Source organism: Procambarus clarkii, chromosome 67, assembly GCF_040958095.1.
Source record: "Procambarus clarkii isolate CNS0578487 chromosome 67, FALCON_Pclarkii_2.0, whole genome shotgun sequence".
In the NCBI taxonomy this organism is placed as follows: Eukaryota; Metazoa; Arthropoda; class Malacostraca; order Decapoda; family Cambaridae; genus Procambarus; species Procambarus clarkii.
Window position 1 is genome coordinate 18,255,856 of NC_091216.1, and position 14,049 is coordinate 18,269,904.

A 14,049-nucleotide genomic window follows, 5' to 3' on the forward strand; every position below is an offset into this window, starting at 1 on the left:
GTCCAATGGGGCTCAAGGCCTCCCAAGTCAGCTCCTCCCCAACCCTGGGAACCTCCACACTAGGACCCGGGGCCGAATCGTCCTCCAAAGCCCCGGCATCACAAGAAAAAACAGGGGCAGTTGGAAAGGCAGGAAGGACGGGGGCCCACTGATCAGACCCCATCGCCACAGTTGGAGGAACCGACTCGAATGCCTCTGTCATCCCCCTGGAATGGACAACCCCCGAAACTGCCCAAGTCTCAGAACCTTCTAAACCCCGCCCCGACCCCGAAGCCCTCAGATGCTTTGGAGCCAGAAGCAGGGGAGGAGGGGGGACCAGAATGAACCACAGCAGGGAAGAAACAAAGGGGTGCAGATTGAACCAAGGTCGAAGCGACGAACACTCCCAAGTACGGGTCCCTATAAGCAAAACGGGGCAGCCTTCTGGGGTGGCAATCAAACTAGCGCGTAGCAGCAACCTAAATCTTGCATGAAACGCCTGAGCCACCTGCACCACCTGCACATAAAGTTATCAGTGGACTGGGTGAATTGAATCACAAACAAGCAACAATTCTCGCAGGGCACTTGGTCGAATGTGTCACCGATCAAACAGGCAGCATGATGGAGGCAAAAACAATGAGTGTCGCCCAAAGACAAGGGGACAGATCAACCCTCAAACTCGCACAAAGCGAGAGAGGACCCAGAGGTCGCATCCATTGGACCCCCTTGCACCCCCGCAGGGTTTCCCAAGAGCTTTAGACTGGTGTCATTAAGAGTAAGCCCAAGCAGGGTATTGCGAACTGGCGCCCAAGTCTACCAATCAAACTGCTTAAAGCTGAACCCCCCGGAATATGTCCAATCACGAGGGCCTAGCAGGGGGTACCACCCAGAAACAGATATAATAAACTTTAGGACAGATAGAGGGCAATGAACCAAAGGCAGATCCCCCCACCACCAGGCAGGAAACAAAAACAAAAGAAAAACCCCGCAAGAGGACTACATACCCAGGCGGAACAGAGCCAGCCACTATAATAGGTGATAACTGGCTGTGAAGTACTCCACACCCTACCAGTGCAAACTACCCCCTTACCCTAAGGTAAGCAAGGGAGGATGAAAACCCCCAGCAAACTCAGGGTGGTGAAAAGCCCTGAGCAGCAAAAGACAAACAGAGGTAGACCCCAAGGTGACTTGTGGAAGATAACCCCAAGCCCCAAGGGCGGTACTTGCAGGGAAGAGAACCCCTAAGCGCATGCAGCCCGAGAACCTGTGAAGATTATTCCCAGTTCACGCACAATCCTGAAGACAGCACTAGAACACAAGGCACAGCACTGGGAACAAGAAACAGGAGCTGGAGACACAACCAGCCTCAAACACACCAGCCAAGAACTGGGGTGTGGGTAGCCAGGGTCCCCGGTAGGCCTATGAACTCCATTGACACTGATTGATGCCAAAGTTTAATATATCCATATCAGCCTGGATAAGCTCCAGGGAGCCACAGGGGGCTCCTCCAAGGAAAAACACTATTGATCCCAAACAATTTAGTAATGAAACCAAAGACATCCAGTAACTGGTAATAGTTTCATTTATACACAGATCAAATCATGTGCTAACATTATAGTCTTTACCGATTGGAAAATGTGAATCCGTGGTCAGTAAGCAGTTGCATGGGCAACTGTGTGCGATAGTAATTTGATGAGAAACACTGGGAGCCGACACCGCTGCACCAACATTGTAGGCATCCATATTGGTTTCTACTAGAAAGGTGGTAGAATCCGGGCCGACATGCATCACAGCTGTCCCCCCATACAGTATTCTATAAAAAACAAAGAACATCTTTATTAAAACAAGAGCAGCAATGGCCACCTACTCAAATTCATTTTCCATACACTGTTTTAAATTTTAAAATATTTATTTTAAGTGTTAAATATTACAGAAATATTATACATTAACCTTCTATGTTCATTTAACAAAAATAGGAAATAATTTTGCCTACAATTAATTTTGTTTAGAATAACAGTATTTCACAAAAGCAAAAAGTAAAAAACATGGAAAAGAAAGAATCTGCAAAGCCACAGATAGGATTAATGAATAATTAGTCAGGACAAAATTCAGAATAGTATGCAGCAGTGATCATGGCTAAGAATGCACTGTAGGAAAGTCACATCCAGCCGACAATATCTATTACAGGCATACAAAGTATTTAAAAATAACAGCGTTGAATGTAATGAAACGCTATTTTCTGGGTGAGCCCCGGAGGCTCCCTGGAGCTTATCTGGGAATATATTTGTAGAATATATTTGCTTCGTGTGTGTGTTTAACAAGTCTGTGATTTTAACTCGATGCCTGTGATGCATAGCTGTGGGTTTATGCTTCGTAATTCCTGGTCATCTATACACATTGCTCTTAGGGTGAAGGTGTGTGCAGCTGGGTACTAGAGCCTGTTTTGCCATTTTTGCCAATCCTAGTTGCATTGCAAGTGCATTCTGGACTCCCCTGGCTACTTGGAAGAGTTGGGCGATTCTGTTGGTCATTGGCAACTCTGACCTTTCTTTGTAACCAGGGTGGATGGAGTTATGTAACTCTTAGTCCAAAAAAATTAATGTCATCATAATTCTTTATTGCCATTAACATGTTATGAGATTTACCATTAACCACTGCACTGAGCAGCGTGCCTTGAGGCTCTCGACGGGTGGTGCACAAAGTGCCTCGGGGATCTCATAGGTATAGCCTATCATCCAAAACTCCTGCGGCTACACAGGGTTCACATCAGCTTTCTCAGGGCTCTCCTAAACAGACTCCATTTTTTTTCTAAATCGTGGGCAACATTCCCAGGTGTGAAGGCCTCAGTACTGAGTGAGTAATCAAGGCTGGCGCATGCAGCATGAGCTAACAGCATCGCCTAAAAAGTCCAAATATAAATATAAATATGAATAAATATAAATATGAATAAATATAAATATAAATAAATATATATATATATATATATATATATATATATATATATATATATATATATATATATATATATATATATATATATTAAATATGACCGAAAAAGTAAGATTAATAATTCTAACACGAATTTTCTCAATCTTTCGTACATTACGCTTCACTGTTGGAGGTAAATAAAAAATCACTTCTCCAAAATTCATTTTTATTTCTAGTCTGACGCGACACGGGCGCGTTTCGTAAAACTTATTACATTTTCAAAGACTTCACAAATACACAACTGATTAGAACTTACGTATCCCTGATTTTATATCTACATTTGAGTGAGGTAGGAGGGGTGATGTGGCATTAACACAAGACAGAACAAGAGGGGGTATTAATAGGGTATTAAAAGTATCAACACAAGACAGAACAGAAGTGTTTGTAGAAAGCCTATTGGTCCATATTTCTTGATGCTTCTATATTGGAGCAGAGTCTTGAGGTGGGTAGAATATAGTTGTGTTATATGTACACAACTATATTCTACCCACCTCAAGACTCCGCTCCAATATAGAAGCATCAAGAAATATGGACCAATAGGCTTTCTACAAACACTTCTGTTCTGTCTTGTGTTGATACTTTTAATACCCTATTAAGATCCCCTCTTGTTCTGTCTTGTGTTAATGCCACATCACCCCTCCTACCTCACTCAAATGTAGATATAAAATCAGGGATACGTAAGTTCTAATCAGTTGTGTATTTGTGAAGTCTTTGAAAATGTAATAAGTTTTACGAAACGCGCCCGTGTCGCGTCAGACTAGAAATAAAAATGAATTTTGGAGAAGTGATTTTTGATTTACCACCAACAGTGAAGCGTAATGTACGAAAGATTGAGAAAATTCGTGTTAGAATTATTAATCTTACTTTTTCGGTCATATTTAATAATATATGTCTACAGGAAAGACTGCTACCAAAATATACTAATATATATATATATATATATATATATATATATATATATATATATATATATATATATATATATATATATATATATATATATATATATATATATATATATATATATATAATGTATATCTGGTATTATTTAGCCATGATAGTATTATAGAAGAGCCTGACTGTGATAAAGACTGTGTACAATGTTCAGATATCAGTGAATAGATGCTGTTCAAGATGTTCACAGTGCTAGCCACAGCACACTGCCATTATAACATCCATCTAAAAAATTTCAAATGCCTTCTCAGATTCCTTTACAAAATAAACATGTGGAAAATTATTCATTTACATGATTTAGTGATCAGGATTCTGATAATAGCAGGATTGTGGTGAGAATTAACGATATAGGAGGAGGACTATTGTTGGTGAGGGAGGGAGGGTGATAGCTTCGTCTGCTGGCTGGTGTGTGGCAACATGTTATTGTCTGGAATCACCATACCAGCTTAGTGGTTCACTATGGTGAACACAAATATAAATACTTATACAGATATATGATGTGTGTACAGAGTGTAATAACAACAAAAGGAGTTTGTTGGAAGGCACCATTTTGGTGAAGAAGTGGGTGAGGCTGTGGTCTGCTACCTGCTGTGTGACTTGTCATGCAGTGGCCACTATGCTGTTTGGACAGCATACCAGCTTAGTTGTATAGTTATGGTGAATAAAACATGTAGATACTTATATATAAGATGTGTATAAATAGTGTAATAAAAACAACAACTGTACGGTGGGAGGCGGAATTTTGGTGCATGGGTTTTGAAGGAGGGAGAGAGTCAGCTAGCAGTCTGCTGGCTGCTGTGTCGCAGCCACTCTTGTTGTTTTGGGCTCACTAAACCAACTTAGTGGTTCCTTATGGTGAGCACATATGTAGATAGATATATACAATGTGTGTATATAGTGTAATAACAGCAAAAACACTGTTTGATTGATCGTAGAATATAATATCCATGTGACATATATAAACCCCATAATTTTGAGCATAGTAATATTCCACACGTTGAAGTATATAAATTCCACATATTGCACGCTTTGAATAATATTACAGCAAAAAAACAGAGAAGAAACGAATGAGAAACATCAAAATAATTGTGAAACATTATATTCGCGGCAACTGCTGCCCCACGGGGTAGTGGGGCCGAGTGACCTTGAGCGCTCTATCGTTCAGCGCCCATAATTTGCTCAACTTCCCAGCTCCATCACGGCTAAAGTATGTCACATACATTTTTTTTTTTAGTTTCCCATGATCAAAGACTGCATTTTAACAATATAAGAAGAAAAAATTTTTTTGGACTGAAGAGCAGTGCAGTGGTTAATCCACAGAATTATTACATAATACCATATTGATACTTTAAGTATAAATAAATCAATTTAAGAAATTTTCATACCTTGCACTGGCAAATGCCTTTATCACATGAAACGGTACCACGTGAATCACAGTTGCAGTCACCACCATCTTGACGATGACAACGGCCACCTGATTTGACGAAGCCTTCGACACAATTTTCACAGTAATCTCCAGCCGTATTGTCTTTGCAATTCTGGAAATTCACAAGTATTTATTATATTACACACATAGAAGTAATAATGTTAACCTGCAACCACATACTGTACTTCTTTTTTATTTAAAAAATAGAGCATCTAGTAAAATGAAATGCAACTATCTGTACTGCACCTCAGTAGCTCACCAAAACCTAAGGCACCAACCCTACAAATGCACATACCCAATGCTAAACTCTAAGAGACTTCCTGCTGAGAATGACCCCTAAACCACATAGATCATACAGTACCCAGTAACATATCCAAAGGGAACTGCTAACCCAGACAAATTCTGGGAAAATAATACACCTGGATTTAATGGCAAATAGGCTAAACCAGAACTGACAAATGAGCCCCACCAAACAATCATTGAGAGGCAAGGAGTGGCCACAAGAGTAAAGAAAGCTGGGACTTCTCCAAGTGGCAATGAAACAAAACAGGGCCAGACCCTGCAGAACCTGATCTCTGACAAGCAGATATGCATGGTGACTTGGATCCAAGTTAACCAGTTGATGAAAGAACTAGAACCAAGAGCCCTCATAGCCAGAGCTTGAAGAGAGCTCCGCAGGTCAATCTGGTGAAGACTGGATGCCAAGTAGAGCTTAAATGACAGTTCAGAAGGGGCAAGTGAGGTGTTCACTCGAAACTTCAGCCAATTCCAAAACTGTAGATTCCTGGAAATGAGCTAGGATTAGCTTGATACCTGAAAGTGAATCAAGGACAAGGTATTAAATAAAAATTTTGGACCAGGGAAAGAGACTAGACACTAATGATAGGGAGGTGGTGACAGTGACCACCCCTTTGGTCAACAAAATGTGGATGATGATGTAGTGAGACAGCCAACTCTTAAGTATAATCCCAAGGGAGGCCAGGAAAAGGGAAAGCTACCATGTGGACTTTTGGAGATACAGAGGAACCTCGGGCGATGAGCAGCCACATCTACAAGTATTTCAGGTAAATATTTTGCGAGTGGCTCGCTCGTTGTCTCGATTGACGAGCTCCCGCTCGGATAACGAGAAAACTATGTAGTGCTTCTTAGCATTCCCACTGGTTCTCGCGGGAACCAGCGAGAACCATATTACGCGTATTATAATTACATTATAAAATTTCATATTGATGTTTTTCGGGGGTGGAACAGATTAATTGCATTTTCATTATTTTAAACGGGGAAATTTGTTTTGCAAGATGAGCATTTCACATGACGAGCTCAATGCCGTAATGATTTAAATTCGTTAACTTAGGTTCCTCTAAAATTCAAAACAGCCTGCCTGGAGGCATGATGTGCCATACAGAAGTCCATCACTGCACCATGAAGGAGCAGGAAAAACAACATTCATTGAGCTGACAAATTCAGAGAGGCTCGAAAAAAAAAAATCCAAGGATAGCAAAAACCACTTAAGTGTAAAGCAGTAGGATGGACCAAGGCATGTATAGGCATACCATGCACGACCAGGTGAAAGAATGAGGGGGTTGACAGGCTAGTCACAGATGCCGTGGGATGCCACCCAGTCTAGGTCAGGTGCAACATGTCTGGCTAGTGTGTTTACAATCAGACAGCAATCATTTGGCTTGCTACCTCCATGTCCCTAATTTATTTCAAGCAATTAAATAATTTTCTGTGCTACGTTTTTCCAGATAAGTACCTATGTTGTTTCTAATTTTTTGTTACATTTCTACCTTACCTTGAAGTTACCTTGAGGTGCTTCCGGGGCTTAGCGTCCCCGCGGCCCGGTCGTCAACCAGGCCTCCTGGTTGCCGGACTGATCAACCAGGCTGTTGGACGCGGCTGCTCGCAGCCTGACGTATGAGTCACAGCCTGGTTGATCAGGTATCCTTTGGAGGTGCTTATCCGTATCCACTTTGGAGGTACTTGGTGACCCCCAAATCCCCGCGCCCGAAATGAGCCCAAGACGTCACCAAACATGGCAGCGAAAGCTGCAAACGTCCGAAGGGCACGGGCGCAAGGATAGATCGCAGGCTGGTAGACTTAAGAACCCTCCCGGTACAGGTACAGGTAATTCCACCATTCCACTCCCCGGATATGAACCGCATGGAGAGCCACACCCTGAGAAGCAAGCAGACAAGCCATTCGAAGCGACCAGCCGCAAAGAGACATGAACTGAAGAGAACCCCAGCGGTTCAGGCAATGAACCACCAGAGAGCAGTCTGAACAGAGCTGGATGATCGAACCCTGAGTGACCCGAACCCTTCGAAGCACCAGCCAAACTGCTGCAAACTCCTGCACTGTGCTGTGAGCCTGATGGAAGGACTGACCCCACCACCCCTGGCCGGCCTGGTGAGCACCGGTCACAAAGTCAAAAGTCTTCGGGAGGGGGGGGGGGCCATTGAAGACGCCCCCCCACCGTCGAAAGACGACGGGTCCGAGAACACATCGAGCAAAGGACACAGCTAGGCATCAAGGCACTTAACCCGGAAAACCCTGAAGAGGAAGCCAGCGACGCAGCAAACTGTCATAAGGCCCCCAGAGTGTGAAGGTGGTTCCTTCTGGTTCCCTGAAGGAACCAGAACAGCTGCCAAAGCCAAACCCGACCCAGCGGAAAGACCAACACGGCGAAGTTCAAACTCCCACACAACTGCTCAAGCAACTGGCGAATGACCCGGGACCTCCCAGAAACAGCCTCAGCAATGCCTCCAAAGCGAGACATACGGAAGCATTCCTAGAATACCAAACAAGACCTAGCCAGGTCCGAACCTGGGACAGAAGCAGACGAGATGTCCTACAGTAACCTGAACCCAGCGAGCTGGGAGAGAACCATATACCTGGCGAGCAGACAAGTGGACCGACTGGGAGCCCACACTAGCCAGTTGTTGAGATAGGCCAGGACCCGAACTCCTAGCAGACTCGGACAGGTCACCACAACACGGGTAAGACGCATTGATATGAGAGGTGCCAGATTCAAGCCAAAAGGAAGGCAACGAAAGTGGTAAGCCAGACACCCCACCATGAAAGCTAGCTAGTCCCTGAACCCAGGATGAACAGGGACGTGCCAGTACACATCCATGAGGTCCAGGAACACCATCTAAGCACCCAGCTCCAAAAGAAGCCAGACATGAGAAAGAGTGGTCATCCAAAAGAAGGGGCAAGGAATCCAGGTGTTCAGACAGGACCAGTCCAGAATGAACCGCAGATCTGCACAGTCATGTTTCAGCACTGGAAAACAGGCGAGAAAACCCACCTGAGGGACGGGGGTCGTTTCAACCACAGCCAAGCGCACTCACTCCGAGGTGACCTGACGGAGTACAGGAGAAGAAGCCTGCCCCGCCAACCCCGAAATCCCCGAAGGAGGATGAGCTGCCAAACACCACCACCACAGGCCGAATGACACGTCCAAAAATGCCCACAAATCGTGGGACCAAGCGTGAGCAAACAGAGCAAGCCTTGCCCCCATCACCCCATCAACCGGGCGAACCGCGCAAGGGCCGATGGCCCTTATGAAAAGCCGGCTGACAAACGGAGCGATCATCACACTGACCAGACGACGAAGGTTCCAAAGTCAACATTCACTCAGAAGCTGGCACCAATGGCCCACCTTGACCAGCAGAACCCAGAGCCCTGGCATGACCCTTCCAAGAAGGACGTGAACAGCCGCCCCGGAGAACCAACAAGTCTGACATAGGACAACTAGATGAAGCCACCTGCAGAAACTGGGTTACTGCAGACTCTGCAAACAAAACGGCGACAAAAACCTAAGAGCCAGAGCCCAAGCAGATTCCAAGGAGAGAGCGAGCACAGTCTGGCGGCACGGCTTCAACAGTGTGGCTGATGCCCGAGACGCCAAGGTAAGCACAACAGACGAAGACACAGTACTCAATACCTCCATATCTTCCTCAAGCCAGGCCTTAGACTGCTCGAGAAGGGAAAGAAGCACAAGACCAAAGCCAAATGCCACGGGCACAAATCCTCAACAACCAATGATGCCAAAAGGGTAGGAACTCTGTTTTGTGCGAGTGGTATGCCGGGTTTTTGGACTTCATTTGCATTTAATCCTATAGAGAATTCTATTGCAAACACATTGATATCAAATTGAAAAACCTAGGATGAGAACCGAGATAAAGTTGAAAAGAGTATACATTTTTCAGTATTACCGTGCTCTCTAATGGAATGCCAGGCACACCTTGGGGTGGCGCAGCGCTCTCTTGTGGGTAACCACGGCCTGCTTTCATCTTGTCGGCAGGTTGAGCACGCCACATTTTTTTTTACATTATATGCATATACACATGTAGGGAATTCTATTGCAAACACATTGATGCCAAAATGAAAGACCTAGGACGAGAAGTGAGGTGACCAAAGTGAAGAGTGAACACATTTTATTGCTCTTGCGCGCTCCCAGGTAACACGCTTTCACTTTCTCTGTTTGTTGTGGATGGTACGCCGGGCTTTTGGACTTTATATGCCGTTAGTCCTGTAGAGAATTCTATTGCGAACACACTGATACTAAATTGAAAAACCTAGGACGAGAATTCAGATGACAAAGTTGAAAAGCGTATACACTTTTCAGTATTACCGCGTGCTCCCGTGGAATGCCAGGCGCATCTTGGGGTGGCATGGCGCTGTCTTGCTCAAAACGCGAAAGTGTTAAGGTGCTCAAACTTACCCTCAGAGGTAAGCCTGCAGAATGGTAGAAATTTCTCGCCACTCAAGCGTGCTAGTACAACAGAAGCCATGTTACGCCCTCAACAAAAACAATGGGTAGTCTGCCAGCCAGGAAGACGCCGGAACCTCCAAACACACCCAATATGGGAAAGAAGAACTGAACTCAAATGAGAATGGATTCATGACGGAGGTGGAATCTGGGTCTCACTGCAGGAATGTAGCAAGAGCCTCCTGAACCTCCCTAAGGAAGTGGCAGAAAACATCCGGAATGAAGGAGCCGACCCCAAATCATACTCATACAGGGAAGTGGGGTAAGAAAACCCCCTCCCCTGAAACAACAAGACCCCAAAGAGGGCACCAACACCCATGCAGGGTCAAAGGGAACTAAGGCCCTCAGGTCAATTCCTCTCCAGCCCCGGGATCCTGCCAAGTTGGGACCCAGGGCAGAGCTGTCCTCCATATCCTCTACCCCTGAAGAAAAGACAGAGTCCTGGGAAAAGGATGAAAAGGAGACCTGCTGGAGGACCCAGAAACCTTGGTAGGAGAAACCGGCTCGAATGCCTGTCCCCATCCTGAATGGGGCAGTCCCCAAAGCAGCCCGAGCCTCATTACCAACTAAACCCGAAATCCTCAGATGTTTGGGAACCGGAAGCAGGGTGAACAACAGGGAAAGGACCAGGGGTACAGACTGAACCAAAGTCGAAGCGACTAACGGCCCCAAGTCCCGGTCACTGTAACTAAAGCGGGGCAGGTGATTTATGGGAAACCTGGGAAAGGTGTTGCTAACTGGTTAAAGACCCAAAGCTAACAAGGGAGGGAGATCAAAACATTGAAATTCCTGCAACGTGTACAATCATGAGGGCCTAGCAGAGGGCCACCAAAATAATACAAGTGGACGATAGCAACACCAGGCAAACCCCATCAGGAAGAAGGAAAAAAAAAGTATAATGTCCCCAGAGGAAACAGGAACTAGCAGCCGCATAGGTAGGCAGGCTGCACAACACCTTGATGCTCCAACAAGCAGGATACCACTCCCTACCTAAGCCCAAACAAGGGTCACAAAATCCCAGCTAGCCCCACGGGTGGAGTAAATGCCAAGGAGCAAAATCCCCTACGAAAATGGTTTCCTGAACACACCATGGAAAGGAACCCTAACACGCAAGGGCAGTACCTACAGGGCACCTAGGGAAGGATGCTGCTAAGCTCATGCAGCCCCGCCACTGATGAGGAACACCTGGCCAACACACACAGCAACACTTCAGAGGTCGTCACAAAGGCAAAACACCACCTTGGAAATCGAGGCCAGAAAAGATGTCCACCCCGGACCACATTAGCGAATGAACTGGAGTGCTGGGTAATCAACTCGGGGTGGAAAGGGCTGCGGGGACGAGCGATGAGGCAGTGCAGTGTGACGTTTGCTTGTTTACTTTAAATTGGAGGGAGTTCTGCTTCTCTTTTTTTGGTTTTTAGTTCTAATTTTCTTACCATGTGGGGTTTGTTTTGTTATGCCTATCTTTCTGGGTGCCTAACCCCGGTCAATGGTAGATAAGGAAAATCCACAACCACAGGGGGGGGGGGGTTTCCAGGGCCATTGCTACCTGAAACTTCTCTGAAGGGGCTAGGTTCTGGCTCGTGGTGCCCGGTAGGTCAAACTCTATAGACTAATGCCCCAGTCTAATATATTACACATTACCCCGATAGCTCCAGGGAGCCGAAGGGGCTCCCCCCCCACAGAAAAGGGTTAATTACTGTAAATTAACTATAATTATCTACATCCAGCCCCAACACAACCTCTACACAATTCATGAAAATAAACACTTCCAGAAATTATATGCACAGCATGCTGCTCAGGAATTCTTAAGAAAATTGAATAACTGTTAGATCATATTAAAACTTCAAATACCATACACCTTAATAAAGTTGGATTTAGACTTATTTCAGGATGGTGTTTTACTCTTACCGGTGAAATATTATTTGGAATTACTGTAGGTCTCTTCCCAAATCGTTATTTATATTTTTGCATCATTGCCAGCGCTTTATGCCTTCATTTAACCTATAAGCAAATAAATTACTAAAAAATTACAACTTACAAAACATCTTCCAGAATCTGGATCACACTCTTCTGAATTACCATTGCATTCACAAGGTGTGCATGTACCAAGGTGAACGCCAGATAAACTCCGCGTGTAACCAACAGCACAATCTTCACATGAAAGACCTTGATAGCCTACGGGACATTCACACATTTCAACAGCAAAGGCTCGCCTCTGACCAGTGTTTCGAGGTTCAGCATAATCCAGAATAACCTCTTTAAGTCTGAAAAAAAAATTGTATGAACAATGATAAAAAGCTCATTACTTTATTTGATTTTTTATTAAGGCTTAATTTTTAAACTATTTTACACCCAGCCATAACAAAATAAAATAAAATTCTGTATTAAAAAAATTACAGGAGCTAAACAAACAACGATGAATGTAATGAAATGCCATTTTCTGGGTGAGACCCGGAGGCTCCCTGGAGCTATCAGGCTAATATGCGAAACATTAGACCAGGGTTTGGTCTATGGAGTTCAGCCTACCGGGGACCATGAGCCAGAACCTGGCCCCCCTCAGAGGCATAGGGAGCAATGGCCCTGGAAATCCCTTCCTATGGTTAGGGGGTTTTCTTGTCTGCCATCGACTGGGGTTAGGCATCCAGAAAGATAGGCATAACAAAACAGAATCCACATTGTAAGGAAATTGCAACTGAAAACCGAACAGAGAGGCAAAACTCCCTTCAATTCCAATGAAACAAGCAAACATCACACTCAATTGCTCATGTGGAGCCCCGGACCTTTCATGCCTGTGACCCAGCCACTCCAGTTCAAAGGGTAAGAATCCTGCCGACCAGAGGTGGGAGGGTTGCCAGGGAGCATTCGAGGCTCCCTCTCCCAGAAAATGACGTTTTGTTACATTCAATGCTGGTTTTATGTGGGGGAGCCCCTTCAACTTCCTGGAGCTACATAACTCCGATATGATAAGGAAAAGAGGGACTTTCTCGGGAGGCGGCCGCCACACACTCCTCAATGCGAAGTCGAGACAAGGGGGCGGCAACCTGCGACCCAAACCAACACAAGAATGCCCAGGCCCAGGAACATTAATAATATATTGGGCAGCCAGAACCCTGTTCGTCCTCCAAAATCCCCACACCCAAATATCAGCCAAAGACATCTTGCCAAACATGGCAGCCAATGCAGCAAACTTCCTAAAATCATGGGCAAGAGGATAGACTGCAGGCTGGATAGACTTAATAATCCTGCAGACAACGAGGGAGACCCCAAGCCAAGGAACAGGGAATGAGGGAAACCAGATAAACCCAAAGAACATCCCCGGCCACAGAAGCCGAAGCGCACAGGTAATGCCGAAGAGCTGCAACCGAACACAACACATGATACACCCCCAGCCTGACCAATCAAGCATCAATAACCTAAGAACCCCCTCCAGAAAGCAGCCATTTCATTCTTCACCACAAAAAAGGAGAAGACTGCAACTGTAAAAAGCAACTACCAGGACTGTAGGAGCATAAAACCCTGCACCAGAGGAGACCTTGAAGTTCACCGACCTGACCCCCAGAGGCCAATGCCAATAGAAACAGAGCCTTGGAAAAACAATCTTGAACTGAAGGGGCCACCACAAACCAAGGAGAAGAAAGATAGAGCACCATGTTCAAGGACCAGGATGGCTCAGGCGGCGCATGAGCAGGCCGGAGGTGAAACAAAGTATGAGAAAGCCTTTAGAATGGGGCAGAAGTAACATTCATTCCGAACGCAAGCTGGAGTGGCTCTGCCAACACCGCACGATGCAAAGCAACAGTATCAGACATTAAATGACGGTCCTGAAACAGCCAAGACAGAAAGGACAAGATAACCTGATCAGAAATAGAAGACAACGTACGAAGAGAGTGAAAATGGAGGAAAGACTGCCAGGAAAATTCATACT

At 45.2% G+C, this 14,049-nt stretch overlaps 1 protein-coding gene across 8 annotated transcripts in view; it reads right to left on the reverse strand.

Moving 5' to 3' along the window:
- LOC123767760 (terribly reduced optic lobes) overlaps positions 1-14,049 on the reverse strand; it is a 354,074-nt gene that overhangs the window by 205,026 nt on the left and 134,999 nt on the right. For all 8 annotated transcript variants that reach the window (XM_069310630.1, XM_069310627.1, XM_069310626.1 and 5 more), the window contains 3 exons: positions 12,163-12,388; positions 5,307-5,459; positions 1,605-1,792 (listed from right to left, as the gene is read on the reverse strand). In XM_069310630.1, coding sequence (XP_069166731.1) covers positions 1,605-1,792; positions 5,307-5,459; positions 12,163-12,388 — 567 coding nt within the window. The remainder of the gene's footprint in view (positions 1-1,604; positions 1,793-5,306; positions 5,460-12,162; positions 12,389-14,049) is intronic.